General features: G+C 46.8%; 1 protein-coding gene across 1 annotated transcript in view; it reads left to right on the forward strand.

Moving 5' to 3' along the window:
• LOC130078043 (probable ubiquitin carboxyl-terminal hydrolase FAF-X) overlaps window positions 1–16212 on the forward strand; it is a 64245-nt gene that overhangs the window by 20730 nt on the left and 27303 nt on the right. Inside the window, 16 exon segments of the mRNA XM_056243513.1 lie at window positions 558–645; window positions 1158–1500; window positions 2555–2650; window positions 2729–2940; window positions 4306–4546; window positions 6141–6290; window positions 7138–7258; window positions 7330–7468; window positions 8150–8408; window positions 9501–9626; window positions 9715–9852; window positions 10397–10563; window positions 11495–11603; window positions 11686–11832; window positions 11907–12053; window positions 13374–13581. Coding sequence (XP_056099488.1) covers window positions 558–645; window positions 1158–1500; window positions 2555–2650; window positions 2729–2940; window positions 4306–4546; window positions 6141–6290; window positions 7138–7258; window positions 7330–7468; window positions 8150–8408; window positions 9501–9626; window positions 9715–9852; window positions 10397–10563; window positions 11495–11603; window positions 11686–11832; window positions 11907–12053; window positions 13374–13581 — 2691 coding nt within the window.

Genomic DNA, 16212 nt, shown 5'->3' on the forward strand with positions numbered 1-16212 from the left:
ATATGTCAGCTTTCTTATTAGATATGTCCTCAAGGCAAATAATTAAACGCTCGATGTAGCACATTCCCATTCTGAGCGCGATGACTGGAACTACGCATGCTCAGATGTAATGCACATGATGTTAACAAACGTGAATCAGGTCGCACAATTTAGGGTTCATATAAAAATAATTTTCAGAATCTGAAATCAGCTTGAATTCATTCAGATTGACGAAAATTAGTGCATGTTTTAAACTTTATAAAATTACTAATATTCAGCAATATTATTGATCTCCTGCATTATATGAGAGCTGAGCTGAACTGGACGATGACATCACGGTTTTCTCCAGAGCCGCTATATATATAAATGAACTACATTTAATAACTTTTTTACAACAGAAATGAACCATCGCTGAACTGACTTAAGCTGGACTGGCGCTGTTCTCTTCTGGAAATAAACTGTTGCATTATTGTCCTGTTATCTCAGTAAAGCTGCTCTGAAACTCTGTTGTAAAGCGCTGTGTAAATAAAGCTGACTCGCCTTGATGTAAACCTTCCTATTGTAATGTTTTGTCTCAGAGTCTCCAGGATTCGATCCTCAGACGGTTCGGGTGGGCAGCCGGTACAGCCACGTACAGGAAGTGCAAGAGAGACTCAATTTCCTGCGGTCAGTGATGCTCTTGTCTCACACTTGTGTTGTCTAAAGTACCGACTTCGGCACCAAGTCGGCACTGAAATTTAAAAAATGTGACGCTTTGAGTGCAAGTGGAATCGTAAACGCCTCTGATTGGCCGCTGTGTTCACTCGCTCATCGGATATGTCTGTGATTGGCTACAATGATCAGCGGACGGGAGGCGTTTGAAAGCACACTCGCGTGTGTGTGTGTGTAAGCGCTCGCTGAAGAGCCTCAGTGATGTATATTTACAACGTGTTTTTGAATCGCTCATCATTGTAGCCAATCACAGACATATCCGATGAGCGCGTGAACACAACGGCCAATCAGAGGCGTTTACGATTCCGCTCAACAGCGCTCAAAGCGTCACATTTAAAATTCAGTACCGACTTGGTGCCGAAGTCGGTACTTTAGACAACAAACTGATACACACACTCACTCTGCAGAATCGCTCTGAGGAGTGTGTTTGCTGCTCTCGCACCACTAACCCTGTGCCGTGTGTCCAGGTTTCTGCTGAAGGACGGCCAGCTGTGGCTCTGTGCTCCTCAGGCGAAGCAGATCTGGAAGTGTCTGGCGGAGAACGCCGTGTTCCTGTGCGATCGCGAGGCCTGCTTTAAGTGGTACTCCAAACTCATGGGTGACGAGCCGGATCTGGACCCCGATATCAACAAGGACTTCTTCGAGAACAACGTGCTGCAACTGGACCCCACGCTGCTGACGGAGAACGGCATGAAGTGCTTCGAGCGCTTCTTCAAAGCCGTGAACTGCAGAGAGGGGAAGCTGGTGGCCAAACGCAGGGCCTACATGATGGACGACCTCGAGCTGATCGGGCTCGACTACCTGTGGAGGGTAAAGCCCTGAACCACTCAGTGTGACGTCACCACACTAGCATTAAGCCTATCAGTGTGACGTCACTGCACTAGCATTAAGCCTATCAGTGTGACGTCACTCCACTAGCATTAAGCCTATCAGTGTGACGTCACTGCACTAGCATTAAGCCTATCAGTGTGACGTCACTGCACTAGCATTAAGCCTATCAGTGTGACGTCACTCCACTAGCATTAAGCCTATCAGTGTGACGTCACTGCACTAGCATTAAGCCTATCAGTGTGACGTCACTCCACTAGCATTAAGCCTATCAGTGTGACGTCACTCCACTAGCATTAAGCCTATCAGTGTGACGTCACCGCACTAGCATTAAGCCTATCAGTGTGACGTCACTGCACCGCACTAGCATTAAGCCTATCAGTGTGACGTCACTCCACTAGCATTAAGCCTATCAGTGTGACGTCACTCCACTAGCATTAAGCCTATCAGTGTGACGTCACTCCACTAGCATTAAGCCTATCAGTGTGACGTCACTCCACTAGCATTAAGCCTATCAGTGTGACGTCACTCCACTAGCATTAAGCCTATCAGTGTGACGTCACTCCACTAGCATTAAGCCTATCAGTGTGACGTCACTCCACTAGCATTAAGCCTATCAGTGTGACGTCACTGCACTAGCATTAAGCCTATCAGTGTGACGTCACCGCACTAGCATTAAGCTTATCAGTGTGACGTCACTGCACTAGCATTAAGCCTATCAGTGTGACGTCACTGCACCGCACTAGCATTAACCCTATCGAGACACATGCGCGTCTGTCACTGCACTACATTTACATTACATAGGGCTGGGAATATATTAAGCCACGATATGATATTATCACGATTTTAAAGGGATAGTTCAGTCCTTGGAACCTTGAAATAGGTTCCAAGGTGCAAGCGGTGAATTTTTTTTTAAACGTTAGCATCTCCGCGTAAACGCAAATCTGTGAAAAGGCTGACGCACACCTTTGTTATCATTGATTTCATCAGTGACACTAAATGAAACGGGAGATTCTCTGCTGTTTTCTGTCCGCAGGTTGTGATTCAAGGCAGTGATGACATCGCCACACGGGCCATAGACCTGCTGAAAGAGATATACACCAACCTCGGACCAAAACTACAAGTGAATCAGGTGACCCGTCCTTCCTGCCGAGCGGCACCCGTCAGCACAGCCGAGCTCTACATGACCCGCTGCTGTGTGTGTTCACAGGTGGAGATCCATGAGGACTTCATCCAGTCGTGCTTCGACCGGCTCAAGGCCTCGTACGACACGCTGTGTGTTCTGGACGGAGACAAGGACAGCATTAACTGTGCCAGACAGGAGGGCATACGCATGGTGCGGGTCCTCACGGTGCTCAAAGAGTACATCAACGAGTGTGACAGCGACTACCATGAGGAGAGGACCATCCTGCCCATGTCCAGGTGCTGATACACACACATATGAGCCCTTCCTGTGGTTCAAGGTCACGGGGTCGACAACAGTGGAGTCAGTCCCTCAACATCCCCTCCCTCTATCAGCCAATCGCTTCTCTTCTCTGAGGGCGGGGCAACCTGTCACTCCACCAATAGCAAACCACAACCATCCAATCAAGCCCCGCCCACATGTGTTTCACTCGGACATACGGCACTGAATGGGAGAAAAGACGAGAGCAACTTCTTTCATCCTTCCCTCGCACTTTGTAACACATTCTTCCCTCGCGGGTCAAAATGACCCGAAACCCTAAAATTATACCTTTTTTTTTCTTTTCAGAAACCTTATTTTATTTCATTTTGATTTAAAAAATAAAATAAAAATGAATGCAATATTTATTTGTATTTTATTTACCTTTAAATGACTAGATTTGATCTATAAAAAATAAATAAATGGTAATTTAAGCACATTCCTCACATTCTTTCTCATAATTTCATGCATAACCCTTTTAATTCAGCTCTAAATATCTTACATTGGGAGTCTTTGCTGATCCTCTTGTGGGAAATAAATAATAACACATGATATTTCATGCCTCTAGATGGGCTTATAGCTCTATATGGAGCAGAGGAGCTGTTCCGCTGGGTCCTAAAGCCAGTTTCTCTTCAGTGTGCATTCACATACACATGTGCACATTATAAAATATTTTTTTCGTAAAGTTTTAGCGTTTTTAGTTTGAATTTTTAGCATTTTTATTTCCATTCATTCCTAAGGGGCTCAGATTGACCCGAAAGGGAAGGATTTGTTACTTTTTTAGATTTCAACCACTAAACTCCTTGAATCCATTAAATATTTGTTGTGTATTCGTGGTTCAAGTGCGACAAAAGTCCTGGGGTCTTGGACCTCTCTGATGAACACTCAATTTTTTTAATTTAAGAGTTTCGGTTCAAAATGACCCGAGGGAAGGATGAGGGTTAAAGATCTTTTGTTCTGTAGTGTAAGTGATTATAGAAAAAGAAGAAATGTTGAGGGACTCTGTTGCGTGCATCAGTTGCTGATTGGATGTTGAGATGTGGGCGTGGCACTCAGAAGTGTATGCAGATGAGCGTGAGCTTGTAGGGGCGGAGCTTATTCCCACTAAATGATTGGAGAATCCTGCATACGTCACCAGAAGATCCAGTTACGACAGTCTGATTAAACATTAAGGTCAAAACTTTAAAAAAAAGGAAACATGCACAGATTCATTGTTTTCAATAAGATTTATAATGTGCATTAAGAAAATAAGGTGAATTATCAGTTCATGACAGGCTCGATGAACACGTGTAGCCAAACGAGGACGAAAGGTTTGACATGCTCTTTTATTTTGTCGTGCGTTCCAGGGCCTTCCGTGGGAAGCACATCACCCTGGTGGTGCGGTTCCCCAATCAGGGGCGTCAGGTGGACGACCTGGACATCTGGTCTCACACCAACGACACCATCGGCTCCGTGCGCCGCTGCGTTCTCGCCCGCATCAAAGCCAACAGCACACACACCAAAGTGGAGCTGTTCATTGGAGGAGAGATCGTGGACCCTGCTGACGACCGCCGGCTGATTGGACAGCTGAACCTCAAGGATAAAACTGTGAGCTTTACACACTTCTGTCATTTAAAGGGATAGTTCACCCAAAAATGAACATTAGCCCATGATTTACCATCATAAAAGTGCATCTGTCCATCATAAAAGTGCAACTATCAATCATAAAAGTGCATCTATCCATCATAAAAGTGCATCTATCCATCATAAAAGTGCATCTATCATTATAAAAGTGCATCTATCCATCATAAAAGTGCATCTGTCCATCATAAAAGTGCATCTGTCATTATAAAAGTGCATTTATCCATCATAAAAGTGCATCTATCCATCATAAAAGTGCATTTATCCATCATAAAAGTGCATCTATCATTATAAAAGTGCATTTATCCATCATAAAAGTGCATCTATCATTATAAAAGTGCATTTATCCATCATAAAAGTGCATCTGTCCATCATAAAAGTGCATCTATCATTATAAAAGTGCATTTATCCATCATAAAAGTGCATCTGTCCATCATAAAAGTGCATCTATCCATCATAAAAGTGCATCTGTCTATCATAAAAGTGCATCTGTCCATCATAAAAGTGCATCTGTCCATCATAAAAGTGCATCTGTCCATCATAAAAGTGCATCAATCCATCATAAAAGTGCATCTATCCATCATAAAAGTGCATCTGTCCATCATAAAAGTGCATCTATCCATCATAAAAGTGCAACTATCCATCATAAAAGTGCAACTATCCATCATAAAAGTGCATCTGTCCATCATAAAAGTGCATCAATCCATCAGAAAAGTGCATCTATCCATCATAAAAGTGCATCTGTCCATCATAAAAGTGCAACTATCCATCATAAAAGTGCATCTATCCATCATAAAAGTGCATCTGTCCATCATAAAAGTGCATCTATCCATCATAAAAGTGCATCTATCCATCATAAGTGCATCTATCCATCATAAAAGTGCATCTGTCCATCATAAAAGTGCATCTGTCCATCAAAAGTGCATCTATCCATCATAAAAGTGCATCTGTCCATCATAAAAGTGCATCTATCCATCATAAAAGTGCAGCTGTCCATCATAAAAGTGCATCTGTCCATCATAAAAGTGCATCTGTCCATCATAAAAGTGCATCTGTCCATCATAAAAGTGCATCTGTCCATCATAAAAGTGCATCTGTCCATCATAAAAGTGCATCTGTCCATCATAAAAGTGCATCTATCCATCATAAAAGTGCATCTGTCCATCATAAAAGTGCATCTGTCCATCATAAAAGTGCATCTGTCCATCATAAAAGTGCATCTATCCATCATAAAAGTGCATCTATCCATCATAAAAGTGCATCTGTCCATCATAAAAGTGCATCTGTCCATCATAAAAGTGCATCTGTCCATAAAAGTGCATCTGTCCATCATAAAAGTGCAACTATCCACCATTATAAGCTTGGAAGAGCCAGGACAATTTGTAATATAACTCTGATTGTGTTCGTCTGAAAGAAGAGTGTCATACACACCAGGGATGGCTTGAGGGCGAGTAAATCATGGGCTAATTTTCATTTTTGGGTGAACTATCCCTTTAAGACATGTTTCTGCTTTGACATTTGAGGGGAAGCTGCTATAACCCTCGCCCGGCTCTCTCTGCAGCTCATCACGGCGAAGCTCATGCAGGTCAGCGCCAACATGCCCTCGAGCCCCGACAGCTCGTCCGACTCGTCCACCGGCTCGCCCGGGACCCACGCCAACCACTTCAGCGACGGCCCGAACCCCGAGGTGGAGAGCTGCTTACCAGGAGTGGTGAGGCCGTGTTTGTGCATCATGTGACCCTCAGCTCTGAGGATCTGCGCCACATGTATCTGTTTTTGTCCGATGTTAGAGATTATTTAATCTTTATAATAATGGAAATTTTATTATATGTGCACATTTCCTGTTTTTACATTTAGGTTACCTCACATAAAACCTATAAATCTTTGAAGTGCCCCTATTATGCTTTTAATAAATGTAATAAATCTATTTGAGAATGTAAAAGGTCTGTAAAGTTTAAAAGTGCAGATGAATGAAGTTTTTGTCTCCTAAAAGAAAGCGATTCTGAACTGAAACGAGTCGTCAGTAATTCAGTCTCTGCTGATCCTGCGTAGGTTTGTAACTCATTAGCATAATGCCAGCCTGTGGTGTTGATTGGCTGAGCAGCGTCTCTTAGCCCCGCCCTCTAACACTAGTGTATCTGAGACTGGGAGAGTTCGGCTCGTGTTGTTCGTGTCGAGGAGACGCTGTTTTCTGAGATTGAGACGGTGAAACCCACGCCATCGCCACTGTTCGTATCACTGTGATCAAGAGCTGAGAGTCAGATATGATAATGAGCGTTTCTGACCAATCACAGCAGAGCAGCTCTCAGAGAGGCGGGGCTTAGAGAGACTGAATCCTCGATGGAAGCGTTTCAGACACTGAGAGAAAGAGCTGAAGCTGCAGTGGAGATTATGAGGGAATTAAAGTGTTTTTTTTGTTATGATAATAAGCATTTGGTTTCTGACCAATCAGAGCAGAGCAGCTCTCAGAGAGGCGGGGTTTTCTGCATGTCTGATCCAAAGCGCAGAATAATCAGTCCTGCTGACACGCGTTAAAGCTGTGTTTCTCCTCTCCTCAGATCATGTCTCTGCACCTGCGCTACATCTCGTTCCTGTGGCAGATCGCGGATCTGGGCTGCACCCTAAACACGCCGCTACTGCGAGACGGAGCTCGAGTGCTCATGAAGCTCATGCCTCCAGGTACCAGCCGAGCCCGAGGCGTGCCGTGTGGCGCCCGGAGAGCTGCTGAAACATGTGTCTTGTGTCCACAGATACCACTACAGTGGAGAACCTCCGGGCGACGTGCTTGGATCACGCCAAGCTGGGAGAGAACAGTCTGAGCCCCACTCTGGACTCGCGCTTCTTCGGGCCGCCCGCGTCACAAGTGCTCTACCTCACCGAGGTATCTTCGTATTTTGTCACGCTTCTGCTCCTCTTCAATTCAAGTTTATTTGTATAGCGCTTTCCCCAATACACACCAGCGGCAGAAACGCTGAGGTGACACGATGTAACCTTGCTCTCGCATGAAATGTCCCTACATTGAGTCCTTGAGTTTGAGGGTATTGGACCTGGAAGTCCTTGAGTGTGGGTTAGCCGAGGTGTGGGTTAGCCGAGGTGTGGGTTAGCCGAGGTGTGGGTTAGCCGAGGTGTGGGTTAGCCGGGGTGTGGGTTAGCCGAGGTGTGGGTTAGCCGAGGTGTGGGTTAGCCGAGGTGTGGGTTAGCCGAGGTGTGGGTTAGCCGAGGTGTGGGTTAGCCGGGGTGTGGGTTAGCCGGGGTGTGGGTTAGCCGAGGTGTGGGTTAGCCGAGGTGTGGGTTAGCCGAGGTGTGGGTTAGCCGGGGTGTGGGTTAGCCGGGGTGTGGGTTAGCCGAGGTGTGGGTTAGGCGGGGTGTGGGTTAGCCGAGGTGTGGGTTAGCCGAGGTGTGGGTTAGCCGGGGTGTGGGTTAGCCGAGGTGTGGGTTAGCCGGGGTGTGGGTTAGCCGAGGTGTGGGTTAGCCGGGGTGTGGGTTAGCCGAGGTGTGGGTTAGCCTGGGTTGTGGTTAGCCTGAGGTGTGTGGTTAGCTCGAGGTATGGGTTAGCTGCTGATGCCCCAGGGCACGCTGTGGAGACGACGGCTGTGACTTCCAGTACAACTTCTCTGAAGAGTGGTGTCTTCCGCTCTCGTACTGGAAGGCACACTGAGGAAGCAGACTTCCAGTACACTCAGTGCGGACAATGGAGACGAGGCGCGGCTCTTACCTGAACGCCCTCAAGATCAGCAAACTCATGCTCACCGCCATCGGGTTCGGGCACGTGAAGGCAGTGGCAGAGGCGTGCCAGCCTGTGGTGGAGGGCACCAACCCCGCCTCTCCGGTGCGACTTACCCCCACACAACATACCCCGCTGACTTACCCCGACACAACTTACCCCCACACAACCTCACCCACTGACTTACCCCGACACAACTTACCCCGACACAACCTACCCCGCTGACTTTCCCCGACACATCGTACCCCGCTGACTTACCCTGACACAACTTACCCCGACACAACTTACCCCGCTGACTTACCCCGACACAACTTACCCCGACACATCGTACCCCGCTGACTTACCCCGACACAACTTACCCCGCTGAGTTACCCTGACACATCGTACCCCGCTGACTTACCCCGACACAACTTACCCCCACACAACCTCACCCACTGACTTACCCCGCTACAACTTACCCACGCTGACTTACCCCGACACAACTTACCCCCACACAACCTCACCCACTGACTTACCCCGCTACAACTTACCCCGCTGACTTACCCCGACACAACTTACCCCCACACAACCTCACCCACTGACTTACCCCGCTACAACTTACCCACGCTGACTTACCCCGACACAACTTACCCCCACACAACCTGCCAAAATAATGTGATATAATTTTATTGCCATGTCAGTCAAGGTTGATAAGCACCATTTTTATCTCCTTAAAACAAAATAATGATGACTAAATCAAATAAAAATAAATTATTTTCCCAGGAAAACAGTTTAAAACGAATGAGCAAATATGACTAAAATGTCCAGATGGAGAAGAAATGAACCCATGACTTTAACCCTTGGAAAAACACATGCATCTTTTTAATATCAACAGTAAGAAAAGTGCCCAATATAAGTGCTTGGATAGTAGACGTTAAAGGGATAGTTCACCCAAAGATTAAAACTCTGTCAGTAATTACTCGCCCTCATGTGGTTCATCCCCGTAAGACTTTCGTTCATCTTCGGAACACAGATTAAGATATTTTTGATGTGCTTGATGATATCACATGACCAGCGTCGGCCAATAGTGAGCCTACGCTGTTACACTACGTGTTTGACCCCAAACCAGCCCACATTCTGTGAACCCAGAACCCTCCCAATCTGGCAACACTGCTCATCCCTCCCTCATGCTGACGTGCCTTTCTGTGTGTCTTCCAGATCAACCAGGCGACTCACGATCAGGCTCTGGTTCTGCAGAACGCTCTCCAGAACATTCCCAACCCCGGCTCCGAGTGCATGCTGCGCAACGTGGCCATCCGATTGGCCCAGCAGATCTCCGACGAGGTGCTGATCCGCACCGCTTTGAACTCGCAGGATGAGATCATGTAAACGCGTCTCACACTGATCTTTGTTGTTTTCCCACACCGTACAGAACTTCTTCCAGGCCTCGAAGTACATCCCGGACATCTGTGTGATCCGCGCGGTGCAGAAGATCGTCTGGGCTTCGGGATGCGGGATGGTGCACCTCGTCTTCAGCTCCAACGAAGAGATCAGCCAGATCTACGAAAAGGCACGAGTCATAAACAGTGTCCACAAAAGTGTTGCTCGTTTAAAGGCGCACTGTGTGATGACCTAACCCTTTAGCGGCATCTAGTGGCGAGGTGGTGAATTGCACCCAACAGAAGTTGCGGTGGCCGACAGGAAGTGATGTCGTCGTCTGAGACCGCAGAGAGTAGCCAGTTAAACAATGAGGTTTCTTTACAAACATTAAGAATTAGGTCTACTTAATTCAGTAAAACGATGTTATTGTGAATATTATAGTTACTTGTTCATCATTGTGTCAGTGTTTTATTCGCTGACTTTAGCAGCTTCTTATCATGAAGAACAACACAGTGAGGAAACGTGTGTGTCCGCTCAGGGCCACCGTAGAAACACGTGGATGTAAGCGGACCGGCGGTGTGTGTAGAGAGAAACGCTCATTCTAAGCTAATAAACACACAACGGTTCATTATATAAGGCCTTCACACACCACTGAACACAGTTATGTTTATGATATTGCAGATCCTCCTAAATATCCCACACTGCACCTGTAACATGCTTGTGTTGTTCCTCAGACGAATGCGGGGAACGAGCCTGACGCTGAAGACGAGCAGGTGTGCTGTGAGGCGCTGGAGGTCATGACCTTGTGTTTCGCTCTGCTCCCGACGGCCCTGGACACGCTCAGCAAAGAGAAGGCGTGGCAGACCTTCATCATCGACCTGCTGCTGCACTGCCAGAGCAAGTGCGTCCACAGCAACACTCTTACTGAGCTAGCGTTCGGGTGCTTTAGCATCTCCCAGAACCCCCTGCACCGCAGTGTGTGTCGGCTGACGATCCTCTGCTGCTCTTCAGTGCCGCTCAAATTACTGACATCCTCTATTTCAGTGAAATTAATAAACTATAATAGCACTATTTTTAGTTCGGTAATGTTTTTTATTTAATATTTTGTATTTTTAGGGGATTTTATGGTACTAAATTATATTTACGCTGAATTTATAATCCATTTATTCACTTTTTGAGCGTAGACCTGAAAATTAAATGTCCAGCTCAAACTGTGGTAAACCTTTAGAGCGACAGACTGAAGTTTGATCTCTTCAGAGTCGACACTCGGCAGATTATTGCTGAAGTGAAAACAGTTTTAAAAAGTGAACAAAAAAGTTACAGAAATGTACGTTTATTGTTATGAAGAATGTGTAAACATACTATTTTAAATTTTTCTATGAAATATATAATTTTCAAAATCACATTTTACTCTAAAACTGCAAGAAAATCAAAGCCATAAATCTAAACGAGTTCGAGTCTGATATCTTGATCTCTGAGTTAAGGAGCGTTCAGTGAGAGTGTGTTCGGCTGCAGTTCCACACGCTTCCACTAGAGGAAACTCTCTCCATTTCCAGTGCGCTCATTGGCCGCTGCAGTGTGACTGTTGTTTTCAGGACCATTAAACCTGTTCACATCATGGCCGTGATTTTTGTGTGTTCACACAGCAAGTGCCAAAACCTTCACCAAGTTTCGAACCATTCCGATGAAGAAACATTTTCTAAAAAACCCAAATGGCCGAAGAGCAGCAGAGGGCTGAGGCTGATCAGCGTGACCTTTAACATGAGAAACTGCGACATGTGAAGATTGAGTTGCTAAAGAGTGTGTGTGTGTGTGTGTGTGTGTTCCCTCAGAGCGGTGCGTCAGACGGCCCAGGAGCAGTTCTTCCTCATGGCCACCAGGTGCTGCATGGGACACCGCCCCCTGCTGTTCTTCATCACCCTCCTCTTCACCGTCCTGGGAGTGAGTACAGCACTCGTGTGGCAGGGTTGACCCATGATGCAACATGTTCAGATGCCGCTAATAATGCTTGCTGCTGTTTCAGAGTACGGCTAAAGAAAGAGCGAAGCACGCTGGCGATTACTTCACGCTCTTACGCCACTTGCTCAACTACGCCTACAACAGCAACATAAACCTGCCCAACGCCGAGGTGCTGCTCAACAACGAGATCGAGTGGCTGAAGCGGATCCGCGTGAGTGCTCGTTCACACGCTTCGGCCCGGCCTCACAGCCGCGCTCTGACTCTCTGCTTTTCCTGTGCGTTCAGGATGAGGTGAAGGCGACGGGCGAGCCGGGTGTGGAGGACACCATCCTCGAGGGCCATCTGGGCGTCACTAAAGAACTGCTGGCCTTCCAGACGCCCGAGAAGAAGTTCTACATCGGCTGCGAGAGAGACGGGGCTAATCTAATAAAGGTGACGGTCCTGTTCATATAACATTCAGCAATATTATTGATCTCCTGCACTGACTGCATTATATGAGAACTGAGCTGGACGATGACATCACGGTGTTCTCCAGAGCCGCTGTATATATAAATGAGCTATATTAATAACCTTCTTACAACAGAAATGATCCATCGCTGATCTTACTTAAAGGAGAACTCCGGTCAATTTTAACATTGAGCTCATTTTTTGGTAAATTTGGAGTGCTGTCAGCACAGAGAGCAACGACAGGAATCTGTGTTTCAACCATGTTATCCTCTTTTTAAAATTCGCACCCTGTTGACTTCAATGGGGCAAGTTTTAAACCTGCTTTTAGCCTCTTAACATCCTTGATGTGTCATTACAAGTGCACAGCCATGTGAGTGAACACGGTGAATCTGACTGCAGTAAATGTAAAAGATATGAATAAAGTGTTTATTCAGCCAGCTCACATACCCGTATTTACTTCTGTTTCCGGTCGAAGTCCACAGTAGTTGGAGGATGGAGGATCCCTTTCCCACTCTACAGATAAAGCGTTGTGATTCCGGCTCGCGTACCCCGAAGTGATAAAATAAAACAAAATTCTGTATCAACATTTATAGGCAAGACAAGTAGTTTGTTTAGGCTGGGTTGTATGGAATTACAAACCTGCGCACATATTTTAAAAAGCACATAACTAGAATTCTGAATGAGCATGTGAACGCCGTCAGCGTTAGTCACAGGTTCAGTTTAAAGTCTGATCATTTCGACGGAGGTGAATCAATCAAAGTTAACTTTAGCTGGAAGTAACATTATTCAAGAACCGCTATAACGCCAAAACAATCTCTGTTAACTTAGATTATATGTTTATCTCTGTAAAGCTGCTTTGAAACAATCCATTGTTAAAAGCGCTATATAAATGAAGATGACTTGACTAGTTGATTGTCGAGTTACCATTGATCGCGCGCGCGAACTCGACAATCAACTAAGAGGATAACACGGTGTAGGAAACACAGATTCCTGTCGTTGCTCTCTGTGCTGACAGCACTCCAAATTTACAACAAAATGAGCTCAATGATAAAATTGACCGGAGTTCTCCTTTAAGCTGGACTGGCGCTGTTCTCTTCTGGAAACACACTGAGTTGCATTATTGTCCTGTTATCTCAGTAAAGCTGCTCTGAAACACTGTTGTAAAGCGCTGTGTAAATAAAGCTGATTCGACTGTAACTTATAGTTTCCAGAATTATAATTACTCATATATATATATTTTTCAGATCTGTTGTAAAGGGTGGATGACCTGATGTGCACTAGGCTAACTTGTGTTGTGTCTCACAGGAGCTGATTGATGACTTCATCTTCCCGGCGTCTAACGTGTACCTGCAGTACGTGAAGAGCGGCGAGTTCCCGGCGGAGCAAGCTATCCCAGTGTGCACCAGTCCCGCCTCCATCAGCGCCGGCTTCGAGCTGCTCGTGGCGCTCGCTGTCGGCTGCGTGCGGAACCTCAAGCAGATCGTCGACACGCTCACGGACATGTACTATCTAGGCAAGAGCACGGCTCGCCTTCAGTTAATGCGCTGTGGAGTTCACTTTTCAAAACCGTTTTCACTTCAGCAATAATCTGCCGAGTGTCGACTCTGAAGAGATCAAACTTCAGTCTGTCGCTCTAAAGCGCTCAAGGTTTACCACAGTTACAGCCGGACATTTAATTTTTAGGTCTATATTTAAAAAGTGAAGTAATGGATTATAAATACAGCGTAAATATAATTTAGTACCATAAAATCTCCTAAAAATATTAAATTAAAAACATTATCAAACTAAAATATTGTTTATGATGACGCTCGACACACACTCGTTTATGATGACGCTCGACACACACTCGTTCATGATGACGCTCGACACACACTCGTTCATGATGACGCTCGACACACACTCGTTCATGATGACGCTCGACACACACTCGTTATGATGACGCTCGACACACACTCGTTATGATGACGCTCGACACACACTCGTTCATGATGACGCTCGACACACACTCGCTCATGATGACGCTCGACACACACTCGCTCATGATGACGCTCGACACACACTCGCTCATGATGACGCTCGACACACACTCGTTCATGATGACGCTCGACACACACTCGTTCATGATGACGCTCGACACACACTCGTTCATGATGACGCTCGACACACACTCGCTCATGATGACGCTCGACACACACTCGTTCATGATGACGCTCGACACACACTCGCTCATGATGACGCTCGACACACACTCGTTCATGATGACGCTCGACACACACTCGCTCATGATGACGCTCGACACACACTCGTTCATGATGACGCTCGACACACACTCGCTCATGATGACGCTCGACACACACTCGCTCATGATGACGCTCGACACACACTCGCTCATGATGACGCTCGACACACACTCGTTCATGATGACGCTCGACACACACTCGTTCATGATGACGCTCGACACACACTCGCTCATGATGACGCTCGACACACACTCGTTCATGATGACGCTCGACACACACTCGTTCATGATGACGCTCGACACACACTCGTTCATGATGACGCTCGACACACACTCGTTCATGATGACGCTCGACACACACTCGTTCATGATGACGCTCGACACACACTCGCTCATGATGACGCTCGACACACACTCGTTCATGATGACGCTCGACACACACTCGTTCATGATGACGCTCGACACACACTCGTTCATGATGACGCTCGACACACACTCGTTCATGATGACGCTCGACACACACTCGTTCATGATGACGCTCGACACACACTCGCTCATGATGACGCTCGACACACACTCGTTATGATGACGCTCGACACACACTCGTTCATGATGACGCTCGACACACACTCGTTCATGATGACGCTCGACACACACTCGTTTATGATGACGCTCGACACACACTCGTTCATGATGACGCTCGACACACACTCGTTCATGATGACGCTCGACACACACTCGCTCATGATGACGCTCGACACACACTCGTTCATGATGACGCTCGACACACACTCGTTCATGATGACGCTCGACACACACTCGTTCATGATGACGCTCGACACACACTCGTTCATGATGACGCTCGACACACACTCGTTATGATGACGCTCGACACACACTCGTTCATGATGACGCTCGACACACACTCATTCATGATGACGCTCGACACACACTCGTTCATGATGACGCTCGACACACACTCGTTCATGATGACGCTCGACACACACTCGTTCATGATGACGCTCGACACACACTCGTTCATGATGACGCTCGACACACACTCGTTATGATGACGCTCGACACACACTCGTTCATGATGACGCTCGACACACACTCGTTCATGATGACGCTCGACACACACTCGTTTATGATGACGCTCGACACACACTCGTTCATGATGACGCTCGACACACACTCGTTCATGATGACGCTCGACACACACTCGTTATGATGACGCTCGACACACACTCGTTATGATGACGCTCGACACACACTCGTTCATGATGACGCTCGACACACACTCGTTCATGATGACGCTCGACACACACTCGTTCATGATGACGCTCGACACACACTCGTTCATGATGACGCTCGACACACACTCGTTCATGATGACGCTCGACACACACTCGTTCATGATGACGCTCGACACACACTCGTTCATGATGACGCTCGACACACACTCGTTCATGATGACGCTCGACACACACTCGTTCATGATGACCCTCGACACACACTCGTTATGATGACGCTCGACACACACTCGTTCATGATGACGCTCGACACACACTCGTTCATGATGACGCTCGACACACACTCGTTCATGATGACGCTCGACACACACTCGCTCATGATGACGCTCGACACACACTCGTTCATGATGACGCTCGACACACACTCGTTCATGATGACCCTCGACACACACTCGTTATGATGACGCTCGACACACACTCGTTCATGATGACGCTCGACACACACTCGTTCATGATGACGCTCGACACACACTCGTTATGATGACGCTCGACACACACTCGTTCATGATGACGCTCGACACACACTCGTTATGATGACGCTCGACACACACTCGTTCATGATGACGCTCGACACACACTCGTTATGATGACG

Source organism: Rhinichthys klamathensis, unplaced genomic scaffold (assembly GCF_029890125.1).
Source record: "Rhinichthys klamathensis goyatoka isolate OS25496 unplaced genomic scaffold, OSU_Roscu_1.1 h1tg000802l_1, whole genome shotgun sequence".
Taxonomy (NCBI): domain Eukaryota; kingdom Metazoa; phylum Chordata; class Actinopteri; order Cypriniformes; family Leuciscidae; genus Rhinichthys; species Rhinichthys klamathensis.